Genomic DNA, 14,671 nt, shown 5'->3' on the forward strand with positions numbered 1-14,671 from the left:
CCTCAGTTTCCTCATCTATATTTCAAACAATTAAAAACATTTAAATAGCTACTATTTCCAAGCCATAGCAATTGGGGTTGGAGATACAAAGACAAAAGAAAAGGAAACTGTCCCTGCTCAAATGGAGCTTAAATTCAACTAGAAGATATAACATGGATATAGAAAAAATACAAAGTAATTTCTGTAGAGCCTAGGTGAGCACTAACAACTTGTGGGATCAGGAAAGGTCTTAGTAGGTCAGGTGACTAGACTAGCTGACCTCTTAAGGTTATGAGTCACTCAGATTACATATCAATGGGCCACTGATAATGTGTATTTTTACCTTGCTCCCACCACCACTTGTCCCTGGGTTATGAAAAGTTGGAGAAGGAAGTCAAATAAGTAAGTCAACGTTTTTTTTTCTCTTTTCTAGTCTTCCTTTTCTAGTTTCTCCTCTAATGGTTTTATGCTACTTCTTTGGCACAATTTTTCCATTAATAATAGGCTCCATTCTACTAATAGATTTGAACGTAAGTAGTTATTGGCATAGAAGCTCCATTCAGAACTTCCCACAAAAGTTCAAGCGGGTAAGTTTTCAATCTTTCAAAGTATGTCAGAATTTTACTGTTCAGCTGCATTCCTCGATCAATTATAGGAATCTGCAGAGGAAAATTTCAGAGGAAAATAAAAATGGGACATTTTAGTTAACGCTTATCTCCTAACTCTCATTTGGTTAGGAGCCAGAGCAGAATGTTTTTCTCTGATGATAAGAATGGCTACTACTTCACTCCAGTATACAAGTTCCCATTTTAAGAATGGCCTACTAGAACTATAAGCAAACCAACAACTCTTTCAACTTTCTTTTTACACAATGGGAGGGGAAAACTTTTCAGTGATGGGGGCAGGGCTGTTTACTCCGTTCCCCTCCCCCTCTCCCCTGGCCCTTTGGGATACCCTCACAGTTCAATGTTTTTACTAAAAGTTGAAATGTAAGCTTCTTCCCCACACCTTTGGGAAGAGAGCCTTTGCAGTGCCTAATCCCTCCTCCCCGCTGCTTTCAGAAGGCTGCATAATTGTGGGTATGGGGGCGCGTTTGGACCCCAGGGAACCCTTTGTCCCTCAAGTAGGCTCCCTCCAACGGAGCTCCACGTGGAATTAGTGGGTTGCCAACTTTCAAAAGAGGGAAGGTCGGGGTCGCTGCGGGGGGTAGGGGGCAGCTCAGCTCAGGGCTCGTGAACAGGGAGGGGTAGGCCTGATCTGTTAATAGTAATAATAAAAACGAAAAAAATTTAATTATCTTGGGGGGAGGGTTGGGGGATGCTCTGAATCCTCCCCGACAAGTCTAAGGACTGTTACCCTAGAGCCCATCCCTCAGAGAAGCAGCTGCCGCCCCCTGGGGATCAGAACAGGCAGAGCCTGGGGATTCCAAGAGACAGCCCGCTGGACCCCTGGGATGGGGGGGGTCTTCACTCTCTCTCCCCTCCCAAGTCATCCCCATCGGCGTGTGCAAGTAGGCATTTGCCGGTATCACAAAGACTTCAAGGGGACGGTGAACGCCAGGGACTCCCTCCAGAGACTCCGTCTTGTGAAGCTGCTGCCACTGCGGCCAGAGGGCGCGCTCCCAACAGGGCCACAAGCCGCCAGTCCTCCGGTCAGCTGGCTAGCCCACCTCTTTCTGGCAGCCGCTGTGCAAGGCAGCAGCCACTATGGCCTCCTCCGCCGGGGCGCCGCGTTAACCCCTGCCCGTCGGCCCAGCCCGGCTGCTGATTGGCTGACGCGCGATCGGGGCAGCGGGACGCCCCCTCCCCCACCTTTTTCCCTCCCCCTCCCCCCGGCGTCTCTGTCACCCCCCCTTCCACAACCACCACCAGCACCAGCACCACCGACACCACCACTGTCTCCCCCCCACCCCCACCCCCGCCTCTCCGCCGTGCAAATCTCGCGAGGGAACACGCGGTTTCACTAGTGTGTTTACACCGATCACTACTAATCCGGACCGAACCGATCCGGATTAAGGGGCCGGAGGCGGGTCCCAGGCTTCTGCGGTTCCGACCCTCCACAGCCCAGCCCCCCCCCTTTCCCGGCGCCGCCTCGCCCGGGCTCCCCCCCCCCCCCGCCCCACCTTCGGGCCAGGCACCCCTATCCCCGCGCCTTCCTTGGCCTTTGTCCGGCGCCAGGAGGCCGGTTCCGCGGCCCCCCCACGGCCTCCCCGGCCCCAAGCCCCTTCGGGCAGCCGGCTCGGTACGCGAGCCCGGGGATCTGCGGCCTCTCCGTCCCCTCCCCCTCCCCGTCTCCCTTCCTCCCTCCCTCCTTCCCTCCCCCGCCCGCCCGCCCTCGCGTGGAGCCCGGCGCCGGCGGCGGCTGCCCGGGCGGGGGGTTGCGGCGCTCAGGAGAGGCCCCGGCTCCGCCCCGGGCCTGCCCAGGGGAAGAGCGGAGCGGCCCGGAGCCGGGTCGGGTTGGGTCGGGGCCCCTCCAGGGAGGAGCGGCGGCGGCGGCGGCGGCAGGTGAGAGCGCGGCCGAGCCGAGCCTGGGGCGGGGGAAGGCGCCCGGCCGGGGCTGGCTGGGGTTGTGGCCGAGGCTGGGCCGGGCGGGCCGGGGCGCTCGTAACCGTCCCCGGGGCTCCCCAGGCGCACATGGATCTGGGAGCTGGGCCTGAGGCTTCCCGGGACGAGGCCCCACAGCAGCCCGGGTGGGTGCAGCCGGCGGAGCCAGGATATCCCCAGCCTGCAGACCTCACCTCGACCCCCGGGGGCCCGGCCGCTCGCTCACTCGGCCTCCTGCCCTGCCCTGCCCTGCCTGACAGGTGGGGCCGAAGTTGGGGAAAGTTTGCAGGCGGCTGGCGGCGAGCTCTGCGAGCAGGCCCAGCCAGCCGCTGCGCTGCGAGGCCCTGGGCTGGCGGCTGGCGGGAGGGCTAGATTTCTGGCCCGGCCCCGGGGCTTACCCAGAGCGGAGGCTGGAGAAAGACTAGGGGCTTTTTTTTTTTAAACGTGATTTGACATTAAACTCAGCAACGGCCAAGGCGTTATTTTCTAGGCCTGGGCTGGGGATGGGAGTTGGAAAAGGTCCGATGGATCTCGTGGTTTGAGAGAAGGATGCAACCTTTGCGAAACCGGCCTCGGTTAATGGGAAGGGCGAGACTTCGAGGAAGGCCGGTTATTTGAGGGGAGCTCAAAGTCTTTTGTGGTATTTGCCTCCCTGTTTGCTCATTAGAATTCCGCTACACTTTAATGTGTTTATGCTTGTGTATGTGTAATGGGAAGGGGTGCGATGAAACTTTAATTTTACCTACCATTTCTCCCTCCTGTGGCCTAGGCTCTTAATCCAGCAAGAGAAGGGAAATGAAACTGGAAGGATGTATATATTGGTTGTTACTGGAAATTGTGGGCATGTTAGATTGCCAAGGGGAGGTTTGATTCATGAATCCAGTGAACTTTAAAATCCTCCTCCTCTTCCCACTTACTCCTCCTATTGCATCCTCCTAACTGGTTAACTTGGTGTTTGAAGGTGTCAACTATAATAGTGGTACATCTCCCCCCTCCTTTCATTTTGTGCCAGAGCTTTCCTATGGGTCTTATTTGCAGGGGTTAGTCATAGAATATAAATGAATAGATTTGCTGAGAGTAGCTTGTATGCTATTTAGTAATAAGTGCAGTTTTAGATATGGTGTCCTCTTGCCCCTCCCTGCTTGGAAGGAGTGCTAAAAGACAGATGTGTAGAGTCTAGGGAAATATAGTGCTGCAGGGAGTGGTCAGAAAAAAGAATTAGAAAAAGGATGATTTTAAGTATGGATATGTATACTCTACTTTCAGTGAAGGATGTCATCAGTACCCCATTACATTAAAAATGAGCAAAGCCTTTTCTCCTGAGACCTCTTCAAAGAAATATAGTATTCTTTAGAGTCGTCTGTGACTTATGATTCATTCTATAGTCTTATGACATTACCATTAATGATTCATATCTTTATCTCATAGGGAAAGAAAAATCCAAAATCACCTACTCAAATTCATGTTTGGTACATGTTTTCTTTGGAGTGGGGTGGGGCAAAACCCATATTTTCCATTTTGCCCCTGCTTTTCACAACTTATAAGAGAGAATTGAAATCTTTGTATTTTGATAGCTCATGTTTTTCAGATTAAATAAGACATTCTGAAAGTTGTAAAAGGACTTCTAAATAGCATTTTATTTTCTTTGTAGCTAATAAAATGTATTGCTTAATGTGTGCTGTATTAAATTTGAGGGGAGAAGTTTCATTTGACCATTCAGTGATAAAGTCACTATTGAATTTTGTCAAAATATTTTTTTTCCATTTTGAAGTTTTCATATTCTCACATCTTTTTTTTTCTTTCCAGTAGAAATGATGGAAGAATTGCATAGCTTGGACCCAAGGCGACAAGAACTTTTAGAAGCCAGGTTCACTGGAGTAGGTGTTAGTAAGGTGAGTAAAAGTGATGCTAATGAACACAGTTTCCTAGTCTAAGTTAAACTCTGATTTTATTTATATATGGCATACTTTTTGTAAATCACTCAATTTCTTTTGCACCTGTGGTTTTTGTTTTTGTTTTTTTAAATAATACACATACTTGTGTCAAGTTTCATATTTGTCAAGCATTTCTGTTTTTCTTAGAGAAAATATCAATCATATAGTAGTATCATGGTACATTGTACTTCTTAAACTTTCTAGTTTGAGACTTTTTTAATACTTTCCAAGCATTGAAATTCTGCATATCCTAAGTTTGCAAAAATTCACACTCAACAATATAGCAAATTTCCTTTTAGTTATCTAGTGTCCAGTCTACTTTGTCACTCATACATTACTTTTCTTTAGAGAGATTGGAGAATAGAATGAGATTAGGAAATGGCATGTGTTGGTTTGAGTAACATGTATTCCAGTACATTTTCATAAATTAAAAAAAAAACCAGAACCTTTCCTTCTGTCTTAGAATCAATACTGTGCATTGGTTCTAAGGCAGAAGAGTGAGTGGTAAAGACTAGGCAATGGGGGTTAAGTGACTTGCCCAGGGTCACACAGCTGGGAAGTGTCTGAGGTCAAATTTGAATCCAGAACCTCCTGTCTCTGGGTCTGACTCTCAATCCAATAAGCCACCCAGCTTCCCCCCATTTTCATAAATTTAAAAAATTTCTTAAAAATTTTTTTAAAATGTGGATCACCATGTTGTAGGCCATTCTTTATTCTAGTAGATTAACTTTTGTCAAGAAATATTTTATAACTGGTTTGGTGAATTGATTGTACAAAACAAACCTATTTAAGATTAAACTTTGTGAACTCTTTTTTAGGTAGAAGGTGTTCTCCAGGGTTTGGTTCTCCAGGCTTTGATGTGCGTCTATGTATATGCATCTTGTTTACAAGTTTGGTTCTGGTGGTAGATGATTAGGTTTTCTGGACTTAGTGTAAACTTTTTAGTTCTTACCTTTAGGGATTATTGACAATTCAAAGCCACTTTTCTTAATTTTTATAATAATCTGAAGAAGCTATAGATTTGGACTTTGTCTTATCAAGTTGTTCATGTTGATTATTATTACTAAATGTAATTGGGGTGTTCCCTGTGGCTTCAGCTAAGAATTCTTTCTTTGAAAAAAAACGAAACCCTTTACCTTTCATCTTAGAATCAATACTGGTTCCAAGGCAGAAGAGTGGGAAGGGCTAGGCATTTTTGGTTAAGTGACTTGCACGGGGTCACACAGCTAAGAAGTGTGAGGTTAAATTTGAACCTTTCTGTCTCCAGGCCTGGTTCTCTTATCTACTAAGCCACCTATCTGTCCCTTTAGCTAAGATTTCCATGAGAGACTTTTCTACTGGGAAAATATTGTATTTTGGCACAGTTGAATACTCAAAGAACATTGTGATTTAGAAAATTATATATGTCCAATGTTCTTATGTAGAATAAAGTTCCTAGATATTAATATAAGTTTATATCCAAATTGTTTGGAGTTTTACACATTGGACTTTGTTATCATTGCTATTATTAAGAAGTAGAATGACGTTTTGGGAAGGAGCTTTTACTAAGGTCAGTTTTGCTTTTGGAAAGAACTTGACAATTCACTATTTATGGCTGAATATATCACTCCAGGCCAAAATGCTCTTTCCTGGCTACCATTTCCCTTGGAGTATGGTGTATTCTCCTACTAAAATGTAAGCTCCTTGATGTCTGAGACTGTCCCATTTTTTATATTTGCATCTCCAGAACTTGATGAACATTGTATATCCCCCATAGTAGGTACTTTTTTTTTTTAACCCTTACCTTCTGTATTGGAGCCAGTAAGGGCTAGGCAAAGGGGGTCAAGTGACTTGCCCAGGGTCACACAGCTGGGAAGTGGCTAAGGTCAGATTTGAACTTAGTACCTCCGGTCTCTAAGCCTGGCTCTCAATCCACTGAGCTACCCAGCTGCCCCCAGTAGGTACTTTTTGATTCACTGATTCATTCTTAGCTGTACTGCCTTCTACCTGTGTAGCATTTTATCAGTCATTTAACCTTTTTGTTTCTTATCTTTAAAATGAGTTCATTGCAATATTGCATGGTAGAAAAAACCATATGTAAAAGAAAATTACGAGTTCTATTCTGGAGGAAGAAAGAAAGATAAATTATTTATTAGGACTCTTAAATTACATATTTTTGAGAGAATTGTGAAACAGTTTGTAAGAATAGTTAATTATGTTAAAAGTATATATTTTTGGGGAAAAGTATATTTAGGACATCAAATTAGATAATATGTGTGAAGTGTTTTGTTAACACTTTGTAAAATTAAAAGCTCTATAAAAACGAGAGCTATTGTTATTCTTCACTATTTATCCTATATGACCTTGGACAAGTCACTTAACTCAGTTTTTCTGTAAAAGAAGAGATTGAACTAGATGATCTCTCTTCCAGCTTTAATCTATTATACTGTGACTAGTTGAGGTCTGAGATCCCTTTCAGTTTTAGATTCCATGATCTGTCCTTCACTGTTTGAACTTTTGGCATTGATAATATCTATATCTATGTGTATTGGGGAGTATGAAGGAGGAGATGGAAGACAGTTTCAATCCCCAACAAAATTTAAGATAGTATTAGCCTTTCAACTGCAAAATGGCAAGTTTTGCTTTGGTATTTCTGTGCAAAGGGAAGAAGCCCTGCTTGTTTTTTATCACTAGTTTTCTATAATTTTATTATTTCCAAGTAAAACTATATTGATTGAAAGGAATGATGTTTTAAAAGGAGCAGATAGAAAGGTTTGTGGTAACAGGGAAACTGAAAGAAACTTTGATAAATTATGTCATAGGTTGAATTAGAGCAAAACTTCCATTTTGTGGTAGTTTTTAGCTTCTTTTACCTGCCATTAATAAGTCATTGTAACCCTTAAATGCCCTTATTTGAGGTGAAGAAAGGAAAACTGGAGTGAAGAAGATACTTTTTTGGAAAATTTATTCCCTACTTTGAATTTCCTGACTGGAGTACAGGTTCCTCATAATCATGATTTTGAGGTACCCATGTTAGATTTCAGTTTTTCAAAGACCTGAGACAGGTTTTACTTGCATCTTGAGAAAATAGAGGTACTTCCCTGAATTAGTGCCATCTAGTGGGATTGGCACAACCTCTTGGACTGTTTCTGTTTTTTTAACTGTTCATGACTATTTATGCACTTTCTGATTTCCATAGAAGGAAGAAAGTAAATGTCTACGTCATAGGTTCAAATTAGATAGATGTTTAAATTGCTAGTCATTATAGCTCTTTAATTATGACACTTTTTTTGGTGGGTGTTGTAATGGTAGAAATTTTAGGCTTCTGGGAGAGGTTATAATATTATAATGGTTAAAATTGTGGCTACAGGATTTATGTAATATTGAACAATGGCTGCCAAGGAATTTACTTATGAAATTCCTAAAATGAAACACTCAAGTCAGAATGGAGTTTATGGAGGTTTAATCACACTGGGAGTAGGGAAAGGAGAGGGAGAGAAGGAGAGAGGAGAAAAGGGAAAGGGGCTACTCAACCTCTGACCAAGGCAGAGGGAGTTCTAGGCCCAGAGGGCCAAGGTGGAAAGAATCAGTCCTTAACTCACGTGACCGCTCTGAAGGAAAGCTGTCTGCGGGCATCCTCCCTGTCCAAGCTCCTAACACCAACAACCGTCTCGCTCTCTCCACAGGAAGTGAGCGAATACCAGAGGCTGTTCCCTACCTCACTTCCTGTGTCTCACAAATGCCAATGGTTGGCTCTAGCTTGGCTTAGGACAGCCCAGGTGGGCAGTTAGTTATTTCTGATTTGTCATTGACTAGCACATGCCCGTGTAGTGTGGGTGTGCACAATTTTTGGGTGCTAGACCAAGATGGAGACTTTTAAAATTCACAGTGTGGAGCACAATTGAATTGGATATACTTTACAAAAGCAAAGTCTAAACAACATGACCAAACATATATGTCCATTGTGCTTATTCAAGTTTTTTCATGATTCCTCACTTTCCATAGATACTTGGAATAGTATTCAGTTACCCTGTTACCTGTGCCATACTGACTTTCATTACCACAGCTGGTCTAAAATATTTTATATTTGTTTTTGGGATGGACTGTATACACACATATAAATAAAGATGAAGACTGGACCTGTGATTTCTTTGGTGTGAAGGAGTCTCTGGAGAGGAAACTCCCAATGGTTGTTGATATCTGGTCTGTAACTAATAGTTTTTTTAGAGTTGCCTAGAGCACTGGCAGGTTAAATGATTTTTTTCAGGGTCATAGTACCTGTGTGTGTTAGAGATGGGACTTGAATGTGGGTCCTTCTGGCTTTGAGACAAACTATACATTGTACTATGTTCCCTTTCTCTAAATTATACTCTTTAAGATGAATTTCCTGAATGGGGACTAGTGTAGATAACTTTTTGAGTGGTCTAGGAGCAGCTCTAGGGTTAAAATTTTCTTCTTGTAATGAGTTAAGGTGAGGTAGAATTCCATTTTATTTTTTAAGAGTGACCGAAACTACCCTTTTTCAAAGTAAATCAGTTAAATTGGTTCATAGATAAAAGTTCACATTTCCTCACTTTTTCACTTGGACATGTGAGACACATCCCACTTCTTTAAGTATTGATTGTAGTAACTCATCAAGCATATAGTCTCTATATAGATAAAAGGAAGTATTTTTCATGTTTATGATGCTTTTATATATTCTTATACATCATAGCTATGGCTTTTTTTGGTGTCTCCTCTTCTTTCCATAATGAAAAGTACAGATTGGTCTTTGTTTTTAGGTTTTTAGTAGGGAAATACTCTCTACTGAAGCAAATGAGCAAATGTTGTTGTGTCTTAGAGGTTTTCTGGGGGCACTGATAGGTTAAGAGGCTGGCTAAGGTCACATAATCAAGAAAAGAAATGTTTTAGACATCCATCTCTTATAAAGATGGGGAAAGGTTTCTTTGGGAGAGGATCTAATTGCCATTTAGGACTATGGTTTATTGACATTTGATCTTTTAGAGCTTGTAAGACTTGACTTTTTAAAATGCGGTGTAGAAAAGTATAGATACTAGTAGTGAATGAGTGCAGCATATGGGAATTCGTGGCATTAATTATACATTGTTAATTGTTTAATATGGAAGCATGGTTACAATTTATCATAAATTTAGATGTAAAGTATCTTCTATTTGATAAATGATTATAAAAACTTTTGCAGGTAAAAATTATAACTAACAGGAATTTGAAATGTATAATAGTCTATATTCTAGTGATTTTTTTTTAAAGAAATTGTACTCATAGATTTGTTATACTTAACCCTAAGGCCTTAGACTTATACCTTTTCTGTGCTCCCTTACTTTGTTTAATACTTATCTAGAAGAGAGAAGGAAGCCTTTTGCTATCTTCAGGGAGTTTTAGGCTCATGCACCCTTTTGAGCATGAATGTTCCATTCATAAGATACTTTGTTCATTTACTCCTCTCCCAATCCTGGTGATGCAGCAAAATCCATTCCTGTCCCCCACTGTTATACCCCATTCTTTTATGTCCAATTTTTTTTATGTCTTATCCTTCACAAGTTCCCTCTGCCCATTTCTTTCACTATGCTCTCTGGAACTTTCTTGTTCTGTCATTAACACACTTTCCTTTTGTAGAGCTTTTCCTCTCATGTTTTGTTCATCTTCTGGCACTCTGGGTGATTTGGCTCCTTCCAGAAGATTTTAAATAGCTTTGATGGCAGTCCCTTCCAGCAGTGGATACATCTTTTAAATTGTCTCCTTTCTCATTTACTCTTCTCCAAGATACTGGACTAGGAAGGGTCTTTCTCCTTACTCACCACAGTCATTTCCAGATCTTTGTTGCTGCTGTTACTTAGCAACTTATCTTCCTTTAAGGTATATTTCTTTAAGATTTGTCACTTTAATCATATCCTGGTTGTGATTATCCATCAGCCTTCAGGTCATGCTCATAATCTTCACCCCAACCCCAACCCTTGCCTTTTGTCAATGGGATTTCAATATACATTTTCATACTCTTTTATATACTATGACTTACTAATTCATCAATTTCCTTGACTTCCATGATTTGCACCAATCTTCTCCTTCAGCTATCTAGTGATGTTACGGATATCCACAAGTGTTATAATTCAGTGATACAGAGTTCAGAAATTCCTCCATTCAACTTTATTAATTTATTATTCTTTCTTTCCTCATTCTTTTGGCATTTTATTGGTCTTAAATCTCTTTGGCCTCACTGTGGCCTCTGTAATCCGTCCAGCGTTCAATGCTTTTACCAAGCCATCATCTCCTTCCCACTCACTTCATTTGCTTCCATTTGCAGTTTATAAAAACCATCTGAATTTTATGGACAGCTTTAATTTTTACATCACATTACATATTTATTTCTTCCCTACCCAGTAAGCCATCTTTTGATTTTAAAAAGGAGGGGGAAAAGCAGTTCTGTAGAGCTTCCATCTAACATATCAACAACCTGAGACTGTGTATAAATTTCACAAACTTTAGACCCTTACCTCTGCATAGAGGAGAGAGGAATGTGCCTTTTAAAAATTCTTTTCCAGGGCTAACCTTCATCATAATAATTGTGGTGTTTAGTTTTGGGGTTCTTTTCTTTTATATTGTATTTATTGCCTGCTTTTGCTTATTTTACTGTGTATCAGTTCATATAAATCTTCCTATGCTTTTGAATTCTTCCTGTTCATTGTTTATTATGGTACAGTAAGAATGGGTACCCTATGAGGTATATAAATATGATGGAAATAGTTGAGATATGGCCATAGTTGAGTAGCTGGCCTCAGAATCAGAAATATGTGGATTCAGTTTCTGCCTTTGATACTTATGGAATGTTTTTAGCATAGTGAATAGTGAGCTGGAATATACCCGCTTTATGACCTTGGGTAAGTCATAGAACTTCTTAGTCCTAGGTAACTCTTTAAGATTATAAATTACAGAGTAGATGCTACTCTAAATTGACAGAGGTAGTTCCTCATACCAGTTAAAGTCAACTAGAACTGGATTCTAGTGGTCAAATATTGACTTAGAAAACTACAAATTAACATTATCAATATTGTAGTATATCTTTATTTTGCTAAAAACTTCCCAATTACTTTTTAATTTGGTTGGGTAAACATCTTTAGACACCTGCCTTACACTCTTATAGTGTCTGAGGCCAGATTTGAACCTAGGACCTGAGCTACCCAGCTGCCCCCTTGTAGTCATCTTTTGAGAATTCTTTTTGTCCAACAGAGTGATTCTTCTTATATATATTTATGCCTTTTATATCTTAAATATCAGATCCTAATCCAGTATTTGATACAAATATGGTTTCCCTCCTTACCTAGTTGTATTGATTTTGTTTGTGTAAAAGCTTTTTAATATCATGTAATGTAAATGATTTCTTTTGTCAGTTCTGTCCCATGTTTGGAAAGTAATTCTTCCTTTAATCATAGTTGTGAATGGTAATTTATCTCATTATTATCTAATTATCATAGAGGCAGGGACTAGGTAGTTGGAATTAAATGACTTGCTCATGTTCACACAGCTAGGAAGTGTCTGAGACTGGATTTGAACTTAAGTTCTCCTGACCCCAGGTCTGTTACTCTGCTGTGCTACCCCCTCATCAAATCATTTTTATGGTGTGACCTGTTCCGAATTGACATTCCTATTCTAGTAAGGCTGTTGAACATGTTATTTCAAGCTCCTTATACTCCTCCCCTTTTCTTTCTTTACACTTCTCCATCTCTCAAACCTTACCTCACAATTGACTGAGGAAAATAGAAGCCATTCACAGTGAGCTCCTTCTCTTTCTGCAAATCAGAATCAAATCATCCTCCATCCTCTCTGTCAGAGGGAGAGATTCTCACTAAGGATAACCCTTTTACTTATACTCTTGATCTCATTTCTTTTGGATTCCCTGCAGTCACCTCTCTCTTCAAACTTCTGCCTCAGTTTTAGTTACTAGTTCCTTTCTGCTTGAAAACCTGCCCCGGTGTCCCCACTGTGTTAAAAAAAAAAAATCCTGCTCTGCCATTTCCTTAAGCTGCTGTTAATATTCCTCTTCCCTTTTACAGCCAAATGCCTAGAAAAAAAATTACATTTTTGTTGCTTCTACTTCTTGCTTCTTTTCTTCTCACTTCTCAATCCTTTGCTATCGATGGCTTTCAGTTTCATCACCCAATTGAAATTGCTCTCTCCAAAGTTACTAATGATTTCTTAATTGCCCTGTGAATGGCTTTTCCTCACTATCTTATCTTTTTTCACTTAATACATTTTTATTGATATCTTTTGTTTTAGAGTTACTTTCTGCTTGAACTGTGCTTTTTATTAAAGAACCATTTCTCATATTAAAGAATTTTTAAAGTTCAGCAAAACTTAACACATTAAAAAGGCTAATATTATATACGGTATTTCACATGAAGGTTCTCTAAACTTTAATAGAATGGGAAGGAGAAATTTATCTTCTCATATTTCTTTGTAATTTCAAAATATTTACTTTTGAATTTTTTGTGGTTCTTTCCATTTGCATTTTTGGAATTGTGCATATTAGTTTTTTTAAACCCTTACCTTCTGTCTTAGAATCAATACTGTGCATTGGTTCCAAGGCAGAAGAGTGGTAAGGGCTTGACAATGGAGGTCAAGTTACTTGCCCAGGGGTCACACAGCTATGAAGTGTCTGAAATCAAATTTGAACCCAGGACTTCCTGTCTCTGGGCTTGGTTCTCAATCCACTGAGCTACCTAACTGCCCCCTTGTGCATATTGTTTTGTTGGCTTTGCTTACTTCATTTTTCATCAATTCACATTTTCTCATGTAGTCATCATCTTCATTTTTTCTTTTATCACAGCCATCTCTCAGTGAGTGAACACATTTCATTTCCAGTTACTTGCAAAGTACCACTATAAATATTTTGTTGTGTTTGGAATCTTTTTGTCATTGAGTTTTGGGGTATGGACCTAGAAGTGTGGGATCTTAAGGTTTAAAAGTATGGACATTTTAGTCACAATATTTGTATAATTACAAATTGTTTTTTAGAATAGTTAGACCAATTCACAGCTTTACCAAAAATTCAGTGTTTCCATCTTTCATAAACCTATTATTTTGATATCTTTGCCAACTAGTTGGATGTGAGATAAAATCTTAAGGTTGTTTTGATTTGGATTTCTCTTATTATTAGTGATTTAGGATATTCTTTTATGTTGTGATTTGTAGCTATTTTGAGGACTGTATATTCTTGGCTATTTATCTTATTGGGAAAAGATTTTTGTTTTTTTTAATAGATCTATTCACTACTATATAGCTTAGATATCATACCTGTATCCATTTGATTCAAAGATTTTTAATTGAATGGTTCTCTCCTTATTTTAGTTGCATTAATTCTGTTTGTGCAAAAGTTTTTCAGTTTCATGTAATTGGAAATTAAATTTTTATCTATTTCTTATTTGGTTAAGAATTTGCCCTCTATCCATGTTTGTGAAAATTATCTGGTTTCTCTTCTGATTTATAATGGTATTGCCATCCTTAATATTTAGATATTATATCCATTTTAAATTTATTGTGGCATATGATATAAGGTATTTGTCTAAACCTAATTTTTGCCAGACTGCTTTCCAGTTTCTCTCATAGTTATTGTTGAATAAGTAATTTTTTCCTTGGTAAAGTTATATTTTCTGGTTTATCAAACAATGAGATACTGTATTTAATGATTTCTGTTGCTTCCTTGTCTAATCTGTTCCATTGATCTGCTTTTCTGTTTTATATTCAAGATCAAGTAGTTTTAATGATTACTCTTTTGTAATATAGTTTGATGTTTCCATGTGCCACTCCTACCTTCATCTTTTTTTTCCATTAGTTCCCTTGATATTCTAGATTTTTCCCCTCTAAATGAATTTAGTTTTATTATTTTGTCTAGCTCTGTGAAGTATCTGTAAATTAACTTGATTATTGTAATATTGCCCTGTCCAGTTTAGAGCACTGTCAGCCCTTGACTTTTTTGATCTCTACAGCATTTGGCACTTTGACCTTTTTTCTTCTGGGTTTTCATAATATTATACTTTCTTAGTTTTCTGGCCTGCCATTTCTTTTCCCTTCTTGCTAAATCATCATACTTATCACTTCAATTGTGTATACCTCAGTGCTCTCTTCTGGGTCCTCTTGTCTTCTCTCTTTCTCTTGGTGTGATCTCATTAGTTCTCATGTATTCAATTATCTCTAAGGAGATGACTCCTTGTTATATATATTCTG

General features: G+C 40.0%; 1 protein-coding gene across 4 annotated transcripts in view; it reads left to right on the plus strand.

Moving 5' to 3' along the window:
- The first annotated feature begins 2,093 nt into the window (after positions 1 to 2,093).
- The window catches only part of TLK2 (tousled like kinase 2), a 161,685-nt gene continuing 149,107 nt past the window's right edge, over positions 2,094 to 14,671 (plus strand). Inside the window, exons 1-2 of one of the 4 annotated variants that reach the window (XM_007482528.2) lie at positions 2,094 to 2,483; positions 4,329 to 4,414. In XM_007482528.2, the coding sequence (XP_007482590.1) occupies positions 4,334 to 4,414 (81 nt within the window). In that variant the 5' untranslated portion in view covers positions 2,094 to 2,483; positions 4,329 to 4,333. Of the gene's footprint in view, positions 2,484 to 2,587; positions 2,783 to 4,328; positions 4,415 to 14,671 lie in introns of those variants that run through there. The other 3 variants (XM_007482527.2, XM_001368520.4, XM_056817042.1) reach the window with 3 other exon arrangements.

This window comes from Monodelphis domestica, chromosome 2 (genome assembly GCF_027887165.1).
Source record: "Monodelphis domestica isolate mMonDom1 chromosome 2, mMonDom1.pri, whole genome shotgun sequence".
Lineage (NCBI taxonomy): Eukaryota > Metazoa > Chordata > Mammalia > Didelphimorphia > Didelphidae > Monodelphis > Monodelphis domestica.